Consider the following 16,392-nt stretch of genomic DNA (forward strand, 5'->3'; position numbering starts at 1 on the left):
GCCAATTTATCTGCACGGCGTTTTTTCAGTGAAAAAACGCTGCGTCCAGATGTTAGCTTCAAGTCAATAGTAAACTGCAAAATGCCAGATTCACTTGGCGTTTTTCAGTTTGGCTTTTTTTAATCCTTTTGGCGTTTTTCAGCAATTTCGGGCTCAGAGGCTGGATTTTCAAAGCGCCCGACTAAACCTAGTTTGGCATTTTTTGCCCTGAAATCGTGGCGTTTTCCACCCATAGAAGTCTATGGGAGAGCAAAAACGCGTTTTTGCAGGCGGTTTTTATTCTTTTTTGGACTTTAGCGATCCAAAAAAGTGATGGAGATACCTTTTTTATTAAAATTTCGTAGGGTACCATAAAAAAAAAAAAAGATACAGTAGTGATGGAAAAAATTGTATCTAACTAAATTTATCTTTTTTATTACGAAATGTTTATTAATTTTTAAACAGGGATCAATTTATGTGGGCGGGTAAAGCACTAGAAATTTAGCCGACAATAATAAAAATGTAGTATGTGTGTGTTTTTCACTTTTTTTTTTTTTACATTTTTTAGGTAGTACTACTATTCCCAGTATGGAACACACTGTTCCATTATGGGAGTAGTAGTACCTGTACTAATTGACAGATCGCCCATTGCGATCCTCCTGTATAATGTATAGATGCGGCGGCCGCTCTTCTATGGTCCCCTGCATTGCCATATATATATATATATATACATCTATTCATATTTCCCGCAGAGAACTGTGATTGACCAGATGGTTCCAGCAAATCACAACTCTGGCAAATAGGAACATGTGTATATACACGGCAGTGCAGGGGACCATAGAAGAGCGCCGGCCGCATCTATACATTATACAGGAGGATCACAGCGGATGTCAGTAGTGATACCCGCTATAATCTTTCCTTAACTACAAGTACTACTACTCCTAACATGGAGCACACTCTGCTCCATGCTGGGAGCTGTAGTACCTGCATAAATAGACAGATCGCAGGGGTGTCAGAAATTACACTCGTGATCTGTCTATTAATGCAGGTACTACAGCTCCCAGCATGGAGCAGAGTGTGCCCCATGTTGGGAGTAGTAGTATCTGCAGTTAAGAATAGATCACAGCGGGTATCACTACTGACATCCGCTGCAATCGTCCTGCTATAGCAGAGATGGAGCGGCTGTATACAGCGCTCGCATCCCTGCTCTGTACTCCGGCCACTCACTCATTCATATTTCCCTCAGAGCTGTGATTGGCTGCAACCATCCGGCCAATCACAGCTCTGGGCGGAAAATCTGAACGGCCAGTGATGTGAATAGAACAGAGTAGAAAAGAGTACAGAGCAGAGATGTGAGTGCTGTATAGAGCCGCATCTCTGCTATATTATGGACGATCGCATGGGCAATATGTCTATAGTGCAGGTACTACTACTCACATCATGGAACAGTGTGTTCCATGCTGGGAGTAGTAGTACTACATACAAAATGTGGAAAAAATTGTAAAATGTAAAATTTTGTTATAAAAAATAAACATTTGGTTAAATAAATTTTTACATCCCTACTGCATCTTTTTTTTTTTTTTTTTTACCCAACTATTTTGTAAAAAAAAGGGGCCAAAGGGGCCAAAAAAAAGCAAATTCCACACAAAGGTAAAAACGCCAAAACGCAGGGAAAAACTGTGGCAGTTTTTCTGGCCTTTTTTCTGGCGTTTTTATGCCAAAAAAATCGCAGTGGAATTCTAGCATAAGGCTAAGTTCCCACTTGTTTTTTTTTCTGGCAGTTTTTGGAATACTACCACTGCAGTTTTTGAGTCAAAGCCAGAAGTGTGGCGGGGCGGGCTAAAGCCCTTTCTTCCGGAACCCATTTGCGCTCTGGGGGACCCGCCCTCAGAGCGCAAATGAAGTCCAAAATTAGTTTAGTGGACGACAACTTGGCGGCAAGAAAACCTAAAAAAGTAAGTGACCCGTGTATGGACTCCTGCTCACCCACACTTCTGATTTTGGCTCAAAAACTGCAGTGGCAGTTTTCCAAAAACAACAAGTGGAAACTTAGCCTAAAGAAGCTTATGTGACTAAATAATATGTTAAGTGGTTACTAAATACCAGTACAAGTAGTAACTTCTAGTCACACACTGTCCTGTACTCATCTTGGCCTTATAACATTTCACTTGGATTAGTTCACAAGCAGAAGACACTTCTACATTTAGGTAGGATGCCTAGATGATATCCAATATGCAAACTAAGCAAAAAAAATGCAGCACAACTCTTTCCTAAATATTTGCTGCATGAGAAGAAACCCTTGGACCCATTGCCCTGAATTTTATATAGCTCCAGTGGATAAAGTTCAAAACTTTATATATATTTCAATAAAAACATTTTCCGTCACTGGACAAGGTCAATGCGTTTCGGACATAGAGGGAGATTTATCAAAACCTCTGTAGAGGAAAAGTTGACCAGTTGTCCATAGCAACCAATCAGATCACTTCTTTTTTGAGAGGCCCTTTTAAAAATGAAAGAAGCAAGCTGATTGGTTGCTATGGGCATCTAGTCAACTTTTCCTCTACACAGGTTTTGATCTCCTCCATAGTCCTTATTCATAGCTAAAAACACAAGGAAACAAAAGAAGTACATTATATGATGTTTAAAAGTACTGTACTGTTAATTCACACATATGAACATGTATATATGAAAAGGGAATACTATCATATAAATCCATAATGACAGGGAAGATATATAGATTATGCTATTATGGACTATGTCCAAAACACGTCGGCCTTTTCCGGTGATGGAATGTATATTTTTTATAGAAATGTAAATAAAGTTAAAATGTTATTCCTTGGAGCTGGAAGTTTGCTTCTTCTTCTTTTGACATCCTATATACATACTGTGGGTTCGCAATACAAACATCTCGCTGGATTTCCAGCAGTTTCTGTGGAGGCCTCCCAGCCTGGGATAGAGCGGCTGTTACCATGTTAGTAGTGTTTCCATATCCACATTGCTACATTGAAAGGATAATGGTCCATTGTAGGATTATTTGTGAGGTTTCCTACCTCAAAACTTCTTATGTAGAAATCTCTGAAAGTCTGTGGGGACATTTATCATTGGCTTTACACCACTTCAATGTTCTAAATCGGGTTCTCTAGGGGTATGCCAATGTGCTGACTAATACCTGCCATATATTGGCTAGTATTTGTCAGCGCACAGCAGAGAATGGAAGCGGCAGCTCTCTGTATAGTATCGTGGCCGGAGCTGCGTGGCTGCAAGGGAAACGTGTGACTTCCCCTGACGTTTCGTGGAGGTGCCACACAGCGCAGGAGGACATCACACCTCAGTGTAGCCCCGCTGAATGGGACCCGAACAGGCCAGGTAATGTTTAAAAAAAAAAGTAAAAAAATAAGTGTAAGGGAGGGAGGGTTTTTGTATGTATGTATGTATATGTATGTATGTATGTATGTATATATATATATATATATATATATATATATATATATATTAGCCCAGGGGGATCAGAGGGGGGGATAATGGCACAAGGGCATTAAGACACATGGGCATTAATTACCGGGGGAGGGGGGGGTGATGATTATCCCCCTCCATCTTAATCCCCTTGCGCCATTATGCCCCCCTCCCTCGGATCCCCTTGTGTCATTACTCTGCCCCCCCCCCCCCCCCCCCTCTGATATCTCCGTTTGCCATGTCGGATAATAATGGTACAAGGGGATTAAGATGGAGGGGGGAATAATGGCAAAAGGGGATCAGAGGGAGGAGGCAATAGTGGCACATGGGGATTAATATGGGGGGGTGATGATAATTCCCCCCCCCTCCTCCATCTTAATCCCCTTGAGCCATTATTCCTTCCTCCTTCGGATCCCCTTGTGTCTTTATTCCCCCCCCCCCCCCCCCCCCGCCTTTGATCCCTGTATGCATATTGGATAATAATGGCACAAGGGGATTAAGATGGAGGGGGGGGGGGAGCGAGTAATGATTATACCTCCCCGCCCTCTATCTTAATCACCTTGTGCCATTATTTCCCCCTCCCTCTGATCCCCTTTTGCCATATCGGATAAAATAAGTAATTTCATGATTTATTTTGTCCACGGGTACCCATCGCAAGTTCCATGAAAATTTACGTGCGAGGCGTACCCGCGGACATACTTTCACCCTTTGGGGGTACAGTCGCGAAAAAGGTTGAGAACCACTGTTCTAAAATGTCCATGCAAATTTTGTGCAATTCCATTTTTTGTACAATTTTCGTTAGAACATCTTTCAAATCTGTGTACTGTTTGATGCAACTTACCCCACTTTTTGCAGTGGAGCTGTATTTATTATTTGCCCAAATTAAATTTAGAAATGCGCAACCCTACACCACCTAATAGGACACGTCCAAAAGTGTCAGATGCCAGAGCACAAAGCTTAACCCAATCTCTGCCGTACACTGGTTTCTATAATTGCGCAAAATTCACCAAGTCCTGTGCACCGTTTTGGTAAATTTTGAACAACTGTGCAAACAATACACCAAGCAAACAGGGGTAAAATCTTTACATTGATAAATGTCCCCCAATGAGTAAAATGTATAGCGTTTTGAGAAATGAAGAGACATTGTAAAGAAGAGACATGATAAAATTGCAGGTAAAAATCCACTAACTATGGGTACTGGATGTCCAGATGGTAAATATTCTGCATGGATTCCAATGCATCAAAGTCAGCATGGAATCCATGTAAAAACTAGGAATCAGCACCATATTAATTTCCAATGCAGATTTTTATATAACGTTACAGAAAAAAAGGAAGATCACATTTTTTAATGCAGATTCCACCAAAAATGCAGTAAACAAATAGAGATCTGCAACGGAAAAGCAAAGATGTGCTGGAAATTTCTGATTGCTCAGATTTCTTAGGGTATGTACACAGGGCAAAATTTCTGCAATTCTGCACAAATTCTGTGTCCGCATTCATTTTGCAGAATTCCACAGGTTTTTTTTCGCATTTGCGGAATCCGTGCAGAATTTTTGGCAGAGTTTCCTTCAGAATTTTGCAGGATTCCTCAGTACACTTATAAAGGTGGGCACATAGGGGGAGATTTATCAATACCTGTGCAGAGGAAAAGTCCAGTTGCCCATAGCAACCAATCAGATCGCTTCTGTTATAAATGAAAAAATAAATCTGATTGGTTGCCGTGTGCAACTTTTCCTCTGCTCAGGTTTTGCTAAATTTCCCCCATAATGTTACTAACATGTAAATTCCACAGAAATTCAAGCCTCATTGACTTCATTAGGATTTCTCTGCAGAATTCTCCAAAATTATAAAACAAGACTTAAAGGGGTACTCCACCCCTAGACATCTTATCCCCTATCCAAAGGATAGGGGATAAGATGTCTGATCGCGGGGGGTCCCGTCGCTGGGTATCCCCACAATATAGCATGTGGCACCCACCTGTTTCTGCTCCGGAAGCGACTCCGCTCCCGTGTGATGTCATCACGATCTTCCGTTTCTGTGGTCGAGACCCAGACCCTCCAGCGCTTCCGGAGCAGAAACAGGTGGGTACCGCATGCCATATTGCGGGGTTCCCCAGCAGCGGGACCCCCGCGATCAGACATCTTATCCCCTATCCTTTGGATAGGGGATAAGATGTCGACGGGTGGAGTACCCCTTTAAAGGGTAACTCTCATTAAAATAAATTTTTGCTATTGCACTCCTTATGGTAAATAAAAAATATTTCTAATATACTTTGTTTAAAAAAATGAAGTTTTCTGTTTTATTTGTGCTTAAAAAAAGCTCAAGAGCACATTTTCCCCCCATCTTATACACAGACTTTGGACCGAAGTCCAAACACAGGAAGTGCAGCCTGGAGTGCTGAGGGGGGAGTGTCCAGCCTCATCCAATCATAGCTCCTCTCACACTTAACTGCCATATGCTGTTGGTTGGACACGCCCCCCTCAGCACTCCAGGCTGCACTTCCTGTGTTTGGACTTCGGTCCAAAGTCTGTGTATGAGTTGGGGGAAAATGTGCTCTTGAGCTTTTTTTAAGCACAAATAAAACATAGAAAACTCAATTTTTTTTAACCAAAGTATATTAGAAATCTTTTTTATTTACCATAAGGAGAGTGCAATAGCAAAAATTAGTTTTAATGAGAGTGCCCATTAACATTTTTGCAGAATACTACAAAAATTCTGCTATGTGAATTGGACGGCGGAATCTCATTGAAGTGAATGGGCAATTTATTTCTGCGGAATTATCATGCCGAATTTCGCCGTGTGAACATACCCTTAGATCTGCACAGGTTTTTTCCGTTGTGTGAACAATAACCTAGAGCCACAAATATCATCAAAATCATCTTCTGCCACTAGGTTGCTTGAATGCGCAATTTCTAGTTGTGCATGGCAAATATATCAATAGAAATATGTGGAATAAAAAAAAAAAAGCGTGTAAGTCGTGGGACTAGAAAAAAATTAGAGCATCAACCTAAAAGTGCAATTCAAAGAGAAGCTACATCAAGTCCCATCATGCGGCACATTTGTCTGTAGTCCCGGCCAAATACACACAAAGTCAATAAAACCCTATAAAAGTCATTTCAAGAGTCTATAAAACTTATCTTCAGATTCAAGTAAAGAATTTAATATATAATCAAATAAATCTCAATCTAAATGAAAATGGTGTCTACATGTATTGTGATAAATACTGTAATGCCAGGTGGGAGTATGGGATGTGCTGCACGAACATACAGTAGACTGAATGCGTTAAATGTTGTAGTAAATCAAATGCAACATTGTGAGAGGCTGCATACGACTACATCATCCTGAATCCAACATCTGTTCTAATGTATGCACATTTTATTTTCTAGAAAATGTTAATAATATGGAAATGGAGGAAGGGATGGCATTTACTATAGGTCAGTACAATCCCTGTATTCTGTGTTAATAATACATAATAAAATGCTGTCACCAATAATCATGTTATGTAATTCCTGCATTGTGGGATGTGACTACTAACAAGACAACAACTGCATATACAATCTATAGGTTACATCTTGTGAGAAGCAACTTAGCAATGTTTTCTATCAGTGGTCTCCAGACTGTGGACCTCCAGATGTTGCATACATATAATATAAATAGAGCATTGTTTTACTGGGTGCCTCCAGCTGTTGCAAAACTACAACTCCCAGCATGCCCGGACAGCCTTCGGCTGTCCGGGCATGCTGGGGGTTGTAGTTTTGCAACAAATGGAGGGTCACAGTTTGGAGACCACTGCTGGATATTGTACCCATAGAGTGAAGGGCAGTGGGATTGGATAATGTATTTCTTTAATCGTGGAACTACAAATGTAAGCGCGTTGTGAGAAGCTGACCTGTGATTCTCCAGCCTGTGGCTGTCAGGACATGCTGGGATATACACTGCTCAAAAAACATAAAGGGAACGCTAAGATAACACATCCTAGATCTGAATGAATGAACTAATCGTATGAAATACTTTAGTCTTTACATAGTTGAATGTTCGGACAACAAAATCACACAAAAATTACCAACTTTGATGTAATGTCCTTAAAACCAGTCAAAATGAGGCTCAGTAGTGTATGTGGCCTCCACGTGCCCGTATGACCTCCTTACAATGCCTGAGCATGATCCTGATGAGGTGGAGGATGGTCTCCTGAGGGATATCTTCCCAGACCTGGACTAAAGCATCCGCCAACTCCTGGACAGTCTGTTGGTGGATGGAGTGAGACAAGATGTCCCAGATGTGCTCAATCGGATTCAGGTCTGGGGAACAGGCGGCCAGTCCATAGCATCAATGCCTTCCTCTTGCAGGAACTGCTGACACACTCCAGCCACATGAGGTCTAGCATTGTCTTGCATTAAGAGGAACCCAGGGCCAACTGCACCAGCATATAGTCTCACAAGTGGTCTGAGGATCTCATCTCGGTACCTAATGGCAGTCAGGCGTCCTCTGGCAAGCACATGGAGGGCTGTGCAGCCCCCCAAAGAAATGCCCCCCCCCCCCCCCCACACACACCATTACTGACCCACCGCCAAACCAGTCATGCTGGAGGATGTTGCAGACTCTGTCATATGTGCTCAGTGTGAACCTGCTTTCATCTGTGAAGAGCACAGGGCGCCAGTGGCAAATTTGCCAATCTTGGTATTCTCTGGTAAATGCCAAACATCCAGTACCGTGTTGGGCTGTAAGTACAACCACCACCTGTGGATGTCGGGCCCTCATACCACCCTCATGGAGTCTGTTTCTGACCGTTTGAGTGGACACATGAACATTTGTGGCCTGCTGGAGGTCATTTTGCAGGGCTCTGGCAGTGCTCATCCTGCTCCTCCTTGCACAAAGGGGGAGGTAGCGGTCCTAAGGCTGGGTTGTTGCCCTCCTATGGCCTCCTCCATGTCTCACGGTGTACTGGCCTGTCTCCTGCCTGTCTCCTGGTAGCGCATCCATTCTCTGGACACTACGCTGACAGACACAGCAAACCTTCTTGCTACAGCTCGCATTGATGTGCCATCATGGATGAGCTGCACTACCTGAGCCACTTGTGTGGGTTGTAGACTCCGTCTCATGCTACCACTAGAGTGAAAGCACCGCCAGCATTCAAAAGTGACCAAAACATCAGCCAGGAACCATAGGAACTGAGAAGTGGTCTGTGATCACTACCTGCAGAACCACTCCTTTATAGGGGGTGTCTTGCTAATTGCCTATAATTTCCACCTGTTGTCTGTTCCATTTGCACAACAGCATGTGAAATTGATTGTCAATCAGTGATGCTTCCTGAGTGGACAGTGTGATTTCACAGAAGTGTCATTGACTTGGAGTTACATTGTGTTGTTTAAGTGTTAACTTTATTTTTTTGAGCAGTGTATATAGGTATGAGAGAGAGATACAGAGATACAGATAGATAGATAGATAGATGGATGGATGGATAGATAGATAGATAGATAGATAGATATATATGAGATAGATAGATATGATAGATAGATAGATATGAGATAGATATGAGAGATAGATAGATATGAGATAGATAGATATGAGAGATAGATAGATAGATATGAGATAGATAGATAGATAGATAGATAGATAGATAGATAGATATGAGATAGATAGATAGATAGATAGATAGATAGATGGATATGAGATAGATATGAGAGATAGATAGATATGAGATAGATAGATATGAGAGATAGATAGATATGAGATAGATAGATAGATAGATAGATAGATATGAGATAGATAGATGGATATGAGATAGATTGATAGATATGAGATAGATAGATAGATATGAGAGAGATAGATATGAGATAGATAGATATGAGATAGATAGATAGATAGACAGATATGAGATAGAGAGAGAGATAGAGAGATAGATAGATAGATGTGAGATAGATAGATATGAGATAGATAGATAGATAGATAGATATGAGATAGATAGATAGATAGATAGATAGATATGAGATAGATAGAGAGATAGATATGAGATAGATAGATAGATAGATAGATATGCGATAGATAGAGAGATAGATAGATATGCGATAGATAGATGGGGTAGGATGTTTTTGCAAATGGAGTGTAACTAGAACTCCCAGGGTGCAAGATTGTAATAGGAACAACTCAATAACTACAAGTTTCAGAATGCCCCAGAGTAGTGTTCCCCAACATGTGGCTCCCCAGCTGTTGCAAAGCTACCACTATGGTGATGGGTGTTGTTGTTAGGAGCACAGGTTGGGGATAGTAGTAGGTAGTAGTAAGGCTGTAGTACACGTGTTGTTCCATTCTATTACAGTCAGTGCATTGAAGTCCACCTGCAGCCTAAAATCCTCCCAGTATCCCTTGTGTTTGTTTGAATAATTTAGAATAATCTGGTTCCTTGGTGCCCCCCATGCCCTGTCCACTTCTCATCTCATCAAGCACCCAGCCCCTATAGATGGCACAGCTGTAAACATTTACCAGGGGGCAATCACCAGCCTTGATCCCTGTGACCTCTAACACTGGACTAACAGCTGCTTGTGTCCTGTTTACATCATCATTAACCTCTAGGCTAAATATAGCCAACCTGTGGCTCTCCAGCTGCTGGGGAACTACAAGTGACAGCGTGGAGTGGTGTCTGGCTCCAACGTTCTATTCATAGAATGATCCTGTTACATTGTATCACTGTGTATCCGGTCAGCTGCACTGGTTTTCTTCCTCAATATTCTATAGGGAATGTTCATCAAGGACAGTGTTTTCCAACCAGGGTGCCTCCAGCTGTTGCAAAACTACAACTCCCAGCATGCCTGGACAGCCGAAGGCTGTCCGGCATGCTGGGAGTTGTAGTTTTGCAACAGCAGGAGGCACCCTGGTTGGGAAACACTGGTATACGCACTAAAATGGAATATATATAGATAGATAGATATAGATAGATAGATTTTATATATATATATATATATATATATATATATATATGTGTCTCCAGCATTGGAGTTGTAGTTTTGCAACAGCTGGAGGCACCCTGGTTGGGAAACACCGGTATACACACTAAAAATGGAATATATATAGATAGATAGATAGATAGATAGATAGGTCTCTAACATGCTGGGAGTTGTAGTTTTGCAACAGCTGGAGGCACCCTGGTTGGGAAACACTCGTATACACACTAAAAATGGAATATATATATATATAGATAGATAGATAGATAGATAGATAGGTCTCTAACATGCTGGGAGTTGTAGTTTTGCAACAGCTGGAGGCACCCTGGTTGGGAAACACTGGTATACACACTAAAACGGAAAATAGATAGATAGATAGGTCTCTAACATGCTGGGAGTTGTAGTTTTGCAACAGCTGGAGGCACCCTGGTTGGGAAACACTGATCCAGGAGATTGATTTGATTTAAATTGAACCTGGATCCATGAGTAGTAATCCCCTGAATGCTGGTTTATGTAGTGCTCATCTGCCCTGTCTGATCCTTCACATCTGCCCCATGGAATGTCTGTTTAGGATATATATTTACTGAATTAGTTAAATGCCCTACAAACTACAACTCCCAGCATGCACTGACAGCCGGGAGAGCCACAGGTTAACAGCTCTAGAACCTAATACCTAGTCCTTATGTTTATTTTTAGGGAAATTTAATATATTTTCCCCCTTTTGAATTGCAGAACCTATTATTATGGAAGGGGCTCCTGATTTTAGGATTCTCAAGGACAAATGGACGGCAGTATCAATGGATAAGAAAAGGTGCCTGCAAAAAAAGATAAAAATAAAATAAAGTTTAACCCTTCAGCTCCTGCAGACTGTAATAACTAAGCACGCATGCTCCATATTATTATCCTGTGGGTTGCTGTGGTTAATAATCGTATATTTACGTCTATTATGTTGCTTTATTGTCTCTATTATTGTCTATATATGTCTTTCAGATCAGCCCAGTTTGAGCACACCATTGTCATCACTTCAACAGGGGCCGAAATCTTGACCAAACTGGATGAAGAACATTGATATATAAGAAAAGGGCTCATCTTGTGATACATTACACCAGTGTTTCCCAACAAGGGTGCCTCCAGCTGTGGCCAAACTACAACTCCCAGCATTCCCGGACAGCCTTCGGCTGTGCGGGCATGCTGGGAGTTGTAGTTTGGCCACAGCTGGAGGCACCCTGGTTGGGAAACACTGCATTACACTGAAGTGCAAAATGCAAAAATGACTATCCTACCTCTTCACAGTCGATATAGATTTCTCTATGACCAGTGTTTTCTTTTTTATCCATACAGATTGTACTTGCAAATAAAAAAATACAATAAAAAATAATAATAATAAAACACCCTCTAATACATACACATAATAAACATAATGTGCCAACTGCAAAACTGGAAATAAAATGCATTTTGCCTTAAAAAAAAAAAAGAAAAAAGAAAAGTGTTCTGCTTGTTTATAAATAATATGTTGTAGTGATACATTTGTGAGTATTCAGGATGTAGCAGAGTGGAGTGTGTGCTAGTGTTACATACTTTTACATGGGATCGCAGGGGATCAGCTGCTATACATATGTAACTATTAATACACTGTATATTATATTGTGAATTCTGCGCAATGGCAACATAGTGTCTATAAATATATATTTTGGAAAATTAAATCCTAGGTATAATTTTGGAGAATCCAGTGGAGCAGGAGGCTGCAGCCCGTACAGTGCAGTGGACCAATGGCTGCAGTGGAGGGGGCGCAGGGTAATTAGGCGCCTGCTAATCAGCCGGGTGGAATGGATGCGGCTTTAATGTGCTGTTCACATTGTACTTACACAGAACCTCTGGGATCCGGTCCAATAACACCGCCTGATGATGATCTACACTACAAAAAGTCTAGAATGTTCATGTATACACAGAATCAGCTCACTCAGCATCCCCAACCTGTACAAAACTACAACTCCCAGCATGCCCTGACAGCCGGGAGAGACACGGGTTAACAGCTCTAGAACCTGACACCTAGAATAATGGATATAAGAGAACCCAAACCCCATGTCACATATACACCGGGAGATAGAAGCTTATGTGGGTTGGAGGGGTTTCTATTATTTGCAGATTTCTATCTATCATCTTTCTATTTTATTTATGTATTTATATATAATGTCTTATATTACTCTCATCTATCCTCCCTAGTCCTCTTTACACTACACTACTCTATGTTTTATATAATTACATTGTAGTATCATTTAATAAATCTCATTATATTTGGTATGTAATGATGAAGTATAGGTATAATTACACTGTTATACATAACATGACCGTATGGTAGGTTACATAACAGTTTATGTCTTATACCCAAATTATCCATCTAAAATAATGGTATCTATGCGCTAATGTATTATACTGCAAATATATATTAAGTATCTAGAGTGATATAAATTATTATATATAGAGAAAGAAATAGATAGATATGAAATAGATAGATATGAGATAGATATGAGATAGATGGATAGATATGAGATAGATAGATAGATAGATAGATAGATAGATAGATATGAAATAGATAGATAGATAGATATGAAATAGATAGATATGAGATAGATAGATAGATATGAGATAGATAGATAGATAGATAGATAGATAGATAGATAGATAGATAGATAGATATGAGATAGATAGATAAATAGATAGATATGAGATAGATAGATAGGTAGATAAGATATAGATCGATAGATATTAGATATGAAAGAGATAGATAAATAGATATGAGATAGATAGATATGAGATAGATATGAAATAGATAAATATGAGATAGATAAATAGATATATAAATAGATATTAGGTAGATAGATATGAGATAGATAATAGATATGACATAGATAGATAAATATGAGATAGATAGATATGAGATAGATAGATAGATAGATATGAGATAGATAGATAGATATGAGATAGATAGATAGATATGAGATAGATAGATAGATAGATAGATAGATAGATAGATAGGAGATGGATATGAGATAGATAGATAGATAGATATTAGATAGATATGAGATAGATAGATAATAGATATATATATATGAGATAGATAGATAGATAGATAGATAGATAGATAGATAGAATAAATATATACAGAGAGAGATAGGTAGAGATGGATAAATACATTACAAATTAGAAACATACAAAATGTTATCAAATAGAAGTATTGTATATACTGTTGTAGTTAACAATTTGGGTTGATAAATGATTGTAAAAAGTAAAGTGCACTGTGGCTAATGACAACTGGATTATATATATATGTTATAATATTTACGCCTTATACAGGAGCGATTCTGTACTTGTCTTCCATCCCTTACAATCTATTATTATTATTATGACTGTAGTTGTGGTCCCTGTGCACACCGGTCTGTATGTAGCGTCACTTTCTCCAGGCTTTGTACCTACTGCTGCGGTAACAAGCTGTTAGTGCGGTAATTACCCGGAGGTGCCGCCATTTATTACTAGACACATTAAAAAAAAAACTTAATTAAAACGGAGCTAATAAACGGCTCTGTGTGTACACAACCAGCTGTGCTGTATTACCAGTATTTTTTTACTTGTCTTACATGTAGTGTCTGCTTTTTTTTTTTTTTGTAGATTGAAATATGGTTGTGGGGTTCTTATGGGATGCTGCAGACAGCGGTTGTTACATGCCATGCTGAGACTTGTGGTCCTACAGCTGGTTTCTTGCATCGGCGGGAAAGGGTTAAAACATAGATTCTCCCTATATATGTAAATATGTTCTCAGGCAGGTACAAGATAGATAAATAGATTAGAGAGAAAGATGTTATATGCCATGCATTAGAACAGTGTTTTCCAAACAGTGTGTCTCCAGCTGTTGCAAAACTACAACTCCCAGCCGAAGGCTGTCCGGGCATGCTGGGAGTTGTAGTTTTGCAACAGCTGTAGGCACGCTGGTTGGGAAACACTGGTATACACACTAAAATGGAAAAAATAATAAATAAATAATATATATATATATATATATATATATATATATAGTAATGTCTCTAACATGCTAGGAGTTGTAGTTTTGCAACAGCTGGAGGCACCCTGGTTGGGAAACACTGGTATACACACTAAAATGGAATATATATATATATATATATATATATATATATATATATATATACATATATATATATATATATAGTAATGTCTCTAACATGCTGGGAGTTGTAGTTTTTCAACAGCTGGAGACTCACTGTTTGTAGGATAAGTGTGATTATTCCTTACCCTGGCATTGTGATGATTCTTCTCCATTTGCCAGTGATGTTAAATGAGACAGATTAATCATTCCAGTCATTACAGGGATGATTTCCCACAAAAAAAGATAGAGATAGATAATATATATGAGATAGATAGATAGATAAATGTTGGTATCACATGTCACTCCCTATGGCACCTTAAAATAGATCTTTGGTGGTGTTGGGGGGGGGGGCTGTCCGCCGAGCATGCTGGGAGTTGTAGTTTTGCAACTAGTGGAGACACACTGTTTGTAGGATAAGTGTGATTATTCCTTACCCTGGCATTGTGAAGATTCTTCTCCATTTGCCAGTGATGCTAAATGAGACAGGTTAATCATTCCAGTCATTACAGGGATGATTTCCCACAAAAAAAGATAGAGATAGATAATATATATGAGATAGATAGATAGATAGATAGATAGATAAATGTTGGTATCACATGTCACTCCCTATGGCACCTTAAAATAGATCTTTGGTGGTGTTGGGGGGGGGGGGCTGTCCGCCGAGCATGCTGGGAGTTGTAGTTTTGCAACTAGTGGAGACACACTGTTTGTAGGATAAGTGTGATTATTCCTTACCCTGGCATTGTGAAGATTCTTCTCCATTTGCCAGTGATGTTAAATGAGACAGATTAATCATTCCAGTGATTACAGGGATGATTTCCCACAAAAAAGTAATAATGTTGGTATCACATGTCACTCCCTATGGCACCTTAAAATAGATCCTTGGTGGTGTTGGGGTGGGGGGGGGGGTGCCAGCCTTGATAGACACAGGAGTGACCAGATGATAGTTATCTAATACGGAGAATGTCTGCACATAACCACATGCATTAACCCTTTCATTCCGAGGTGTTTTTTGTTTTTTTACCTATTTTCCCCCCCCTCTGTATATAAAGCAGCAGAATTGCCTACCTGTTCCCAGTGATTTGTGGCCAATCCTTTAGCTATGACTGTGTACATTAATGTGTCTGTCCCGGTGACACCTAGTCTTTACAATGCCAGGTCCCAGCTGTATGTGTTATCAGACAAGAGTGCAGTTTAAAGATAAAGATTGAATTATTAGGATATCAATATCCCCCAAGTGTTTGTGTGATCAGGTGGCCTGAGCCCATTATTACAGTGTGATAGCCAAGTGCATAGAGGAGGTTCACCTAAGGCCGGATCACATCCCAGGCTGGTTAATAGTGAAAGGCAGCATGTTGCTATTATTGTTAAATATATGGCTAATTATGCGTATGAAAATTAAACATCAGTGTTATGCTAATGAGGCCGTTCAGCTGGGGAGCAGAGCACTTGAGACTGCTATTTAATCACAGGAATCAGAAAGGGATCTACAGCTGCACATTGTACAGTCACACACAGCAGTGCCTTATGGGGGGGATCATTAGCAGCCCTCACTAATTACCCTGCAAAGTCATGGGGATTCTCCTGGGCTTCCTACACCGGCCATAGGGAGCAACATGGCCATACTCCATAGGGAGCAACATAGCCTTCTCCCAAATCCATGTGCACTCATTATCCCATTAATAGTATATCCCATACAGAAAACTCTAATATTATTATTATTATTGCACATCTGGATTCACACAGGTCTCATAACTCTATTAGCTCTTCTGGCTATCTAGGAACATTCCAATAGATATATATTATTATTGTTATTGCAATTATATATATATATTATTGTAAACACATAAGTCATTGCACATC

General features: G+C 40.0%; 1 protein-coding gene across 7 annotated transcripts in view; it reads left to right on the forward strand.

Annotated features, from left to right (window-relative positions):
- The window catches only part of METAP1D (methionyl aminopeptidase type 1D, mitochondrial), a 179,843-nt gene extending 167,998 nt beyond the window's left edge, over window positions 1-11,845 (forward strand). For 3 of the 7 annotated variants that reach the window (XM_056536117.1, XM_056536116.1, XM_056536120.1), the window contains 3 exons: window positions 6,819-6,866; window positions 11,103-11,181; window positions 11,361-11,844. In XM_056536117.1, coding sequence (XP_056392092.1) covers window positions 6,819-6,866; window positions 11,103-11,181; window positions 11,361-11,439 — 206 coding nt within the window. In that variant the 3' untranslated portion in view covers window positions 11,440-11,844. Of the gene's footprint in view, window positions 1-6,818; window positions 6,867-11,102; window positions 11,182-11,360 lie in introns of all 7 variants that reach the window. The other 4 variants (XM_056536114.1, XM_056536115.1, XM_056536118.1 and 1 more) reach the window with 4 other exon arrangements.
- The last annotated feature ends 4,547 nt before the right edge of the window (window positions 11,846-16,392 follow it).

This window comes from Hyla sarda, chromosome 8 (assembly GCF_029499605.1).
Source record: "Hyla sarda isolate aHylSar1 chromosome 8, aHylSar1.hap1, whole genome shotgun sequence".
Taxonomy (NCBI): Eukaryota; Metazoa; Chordata; class Amphibia; order Anura; family Hylidae; genus Hyla; species Hyla sarda.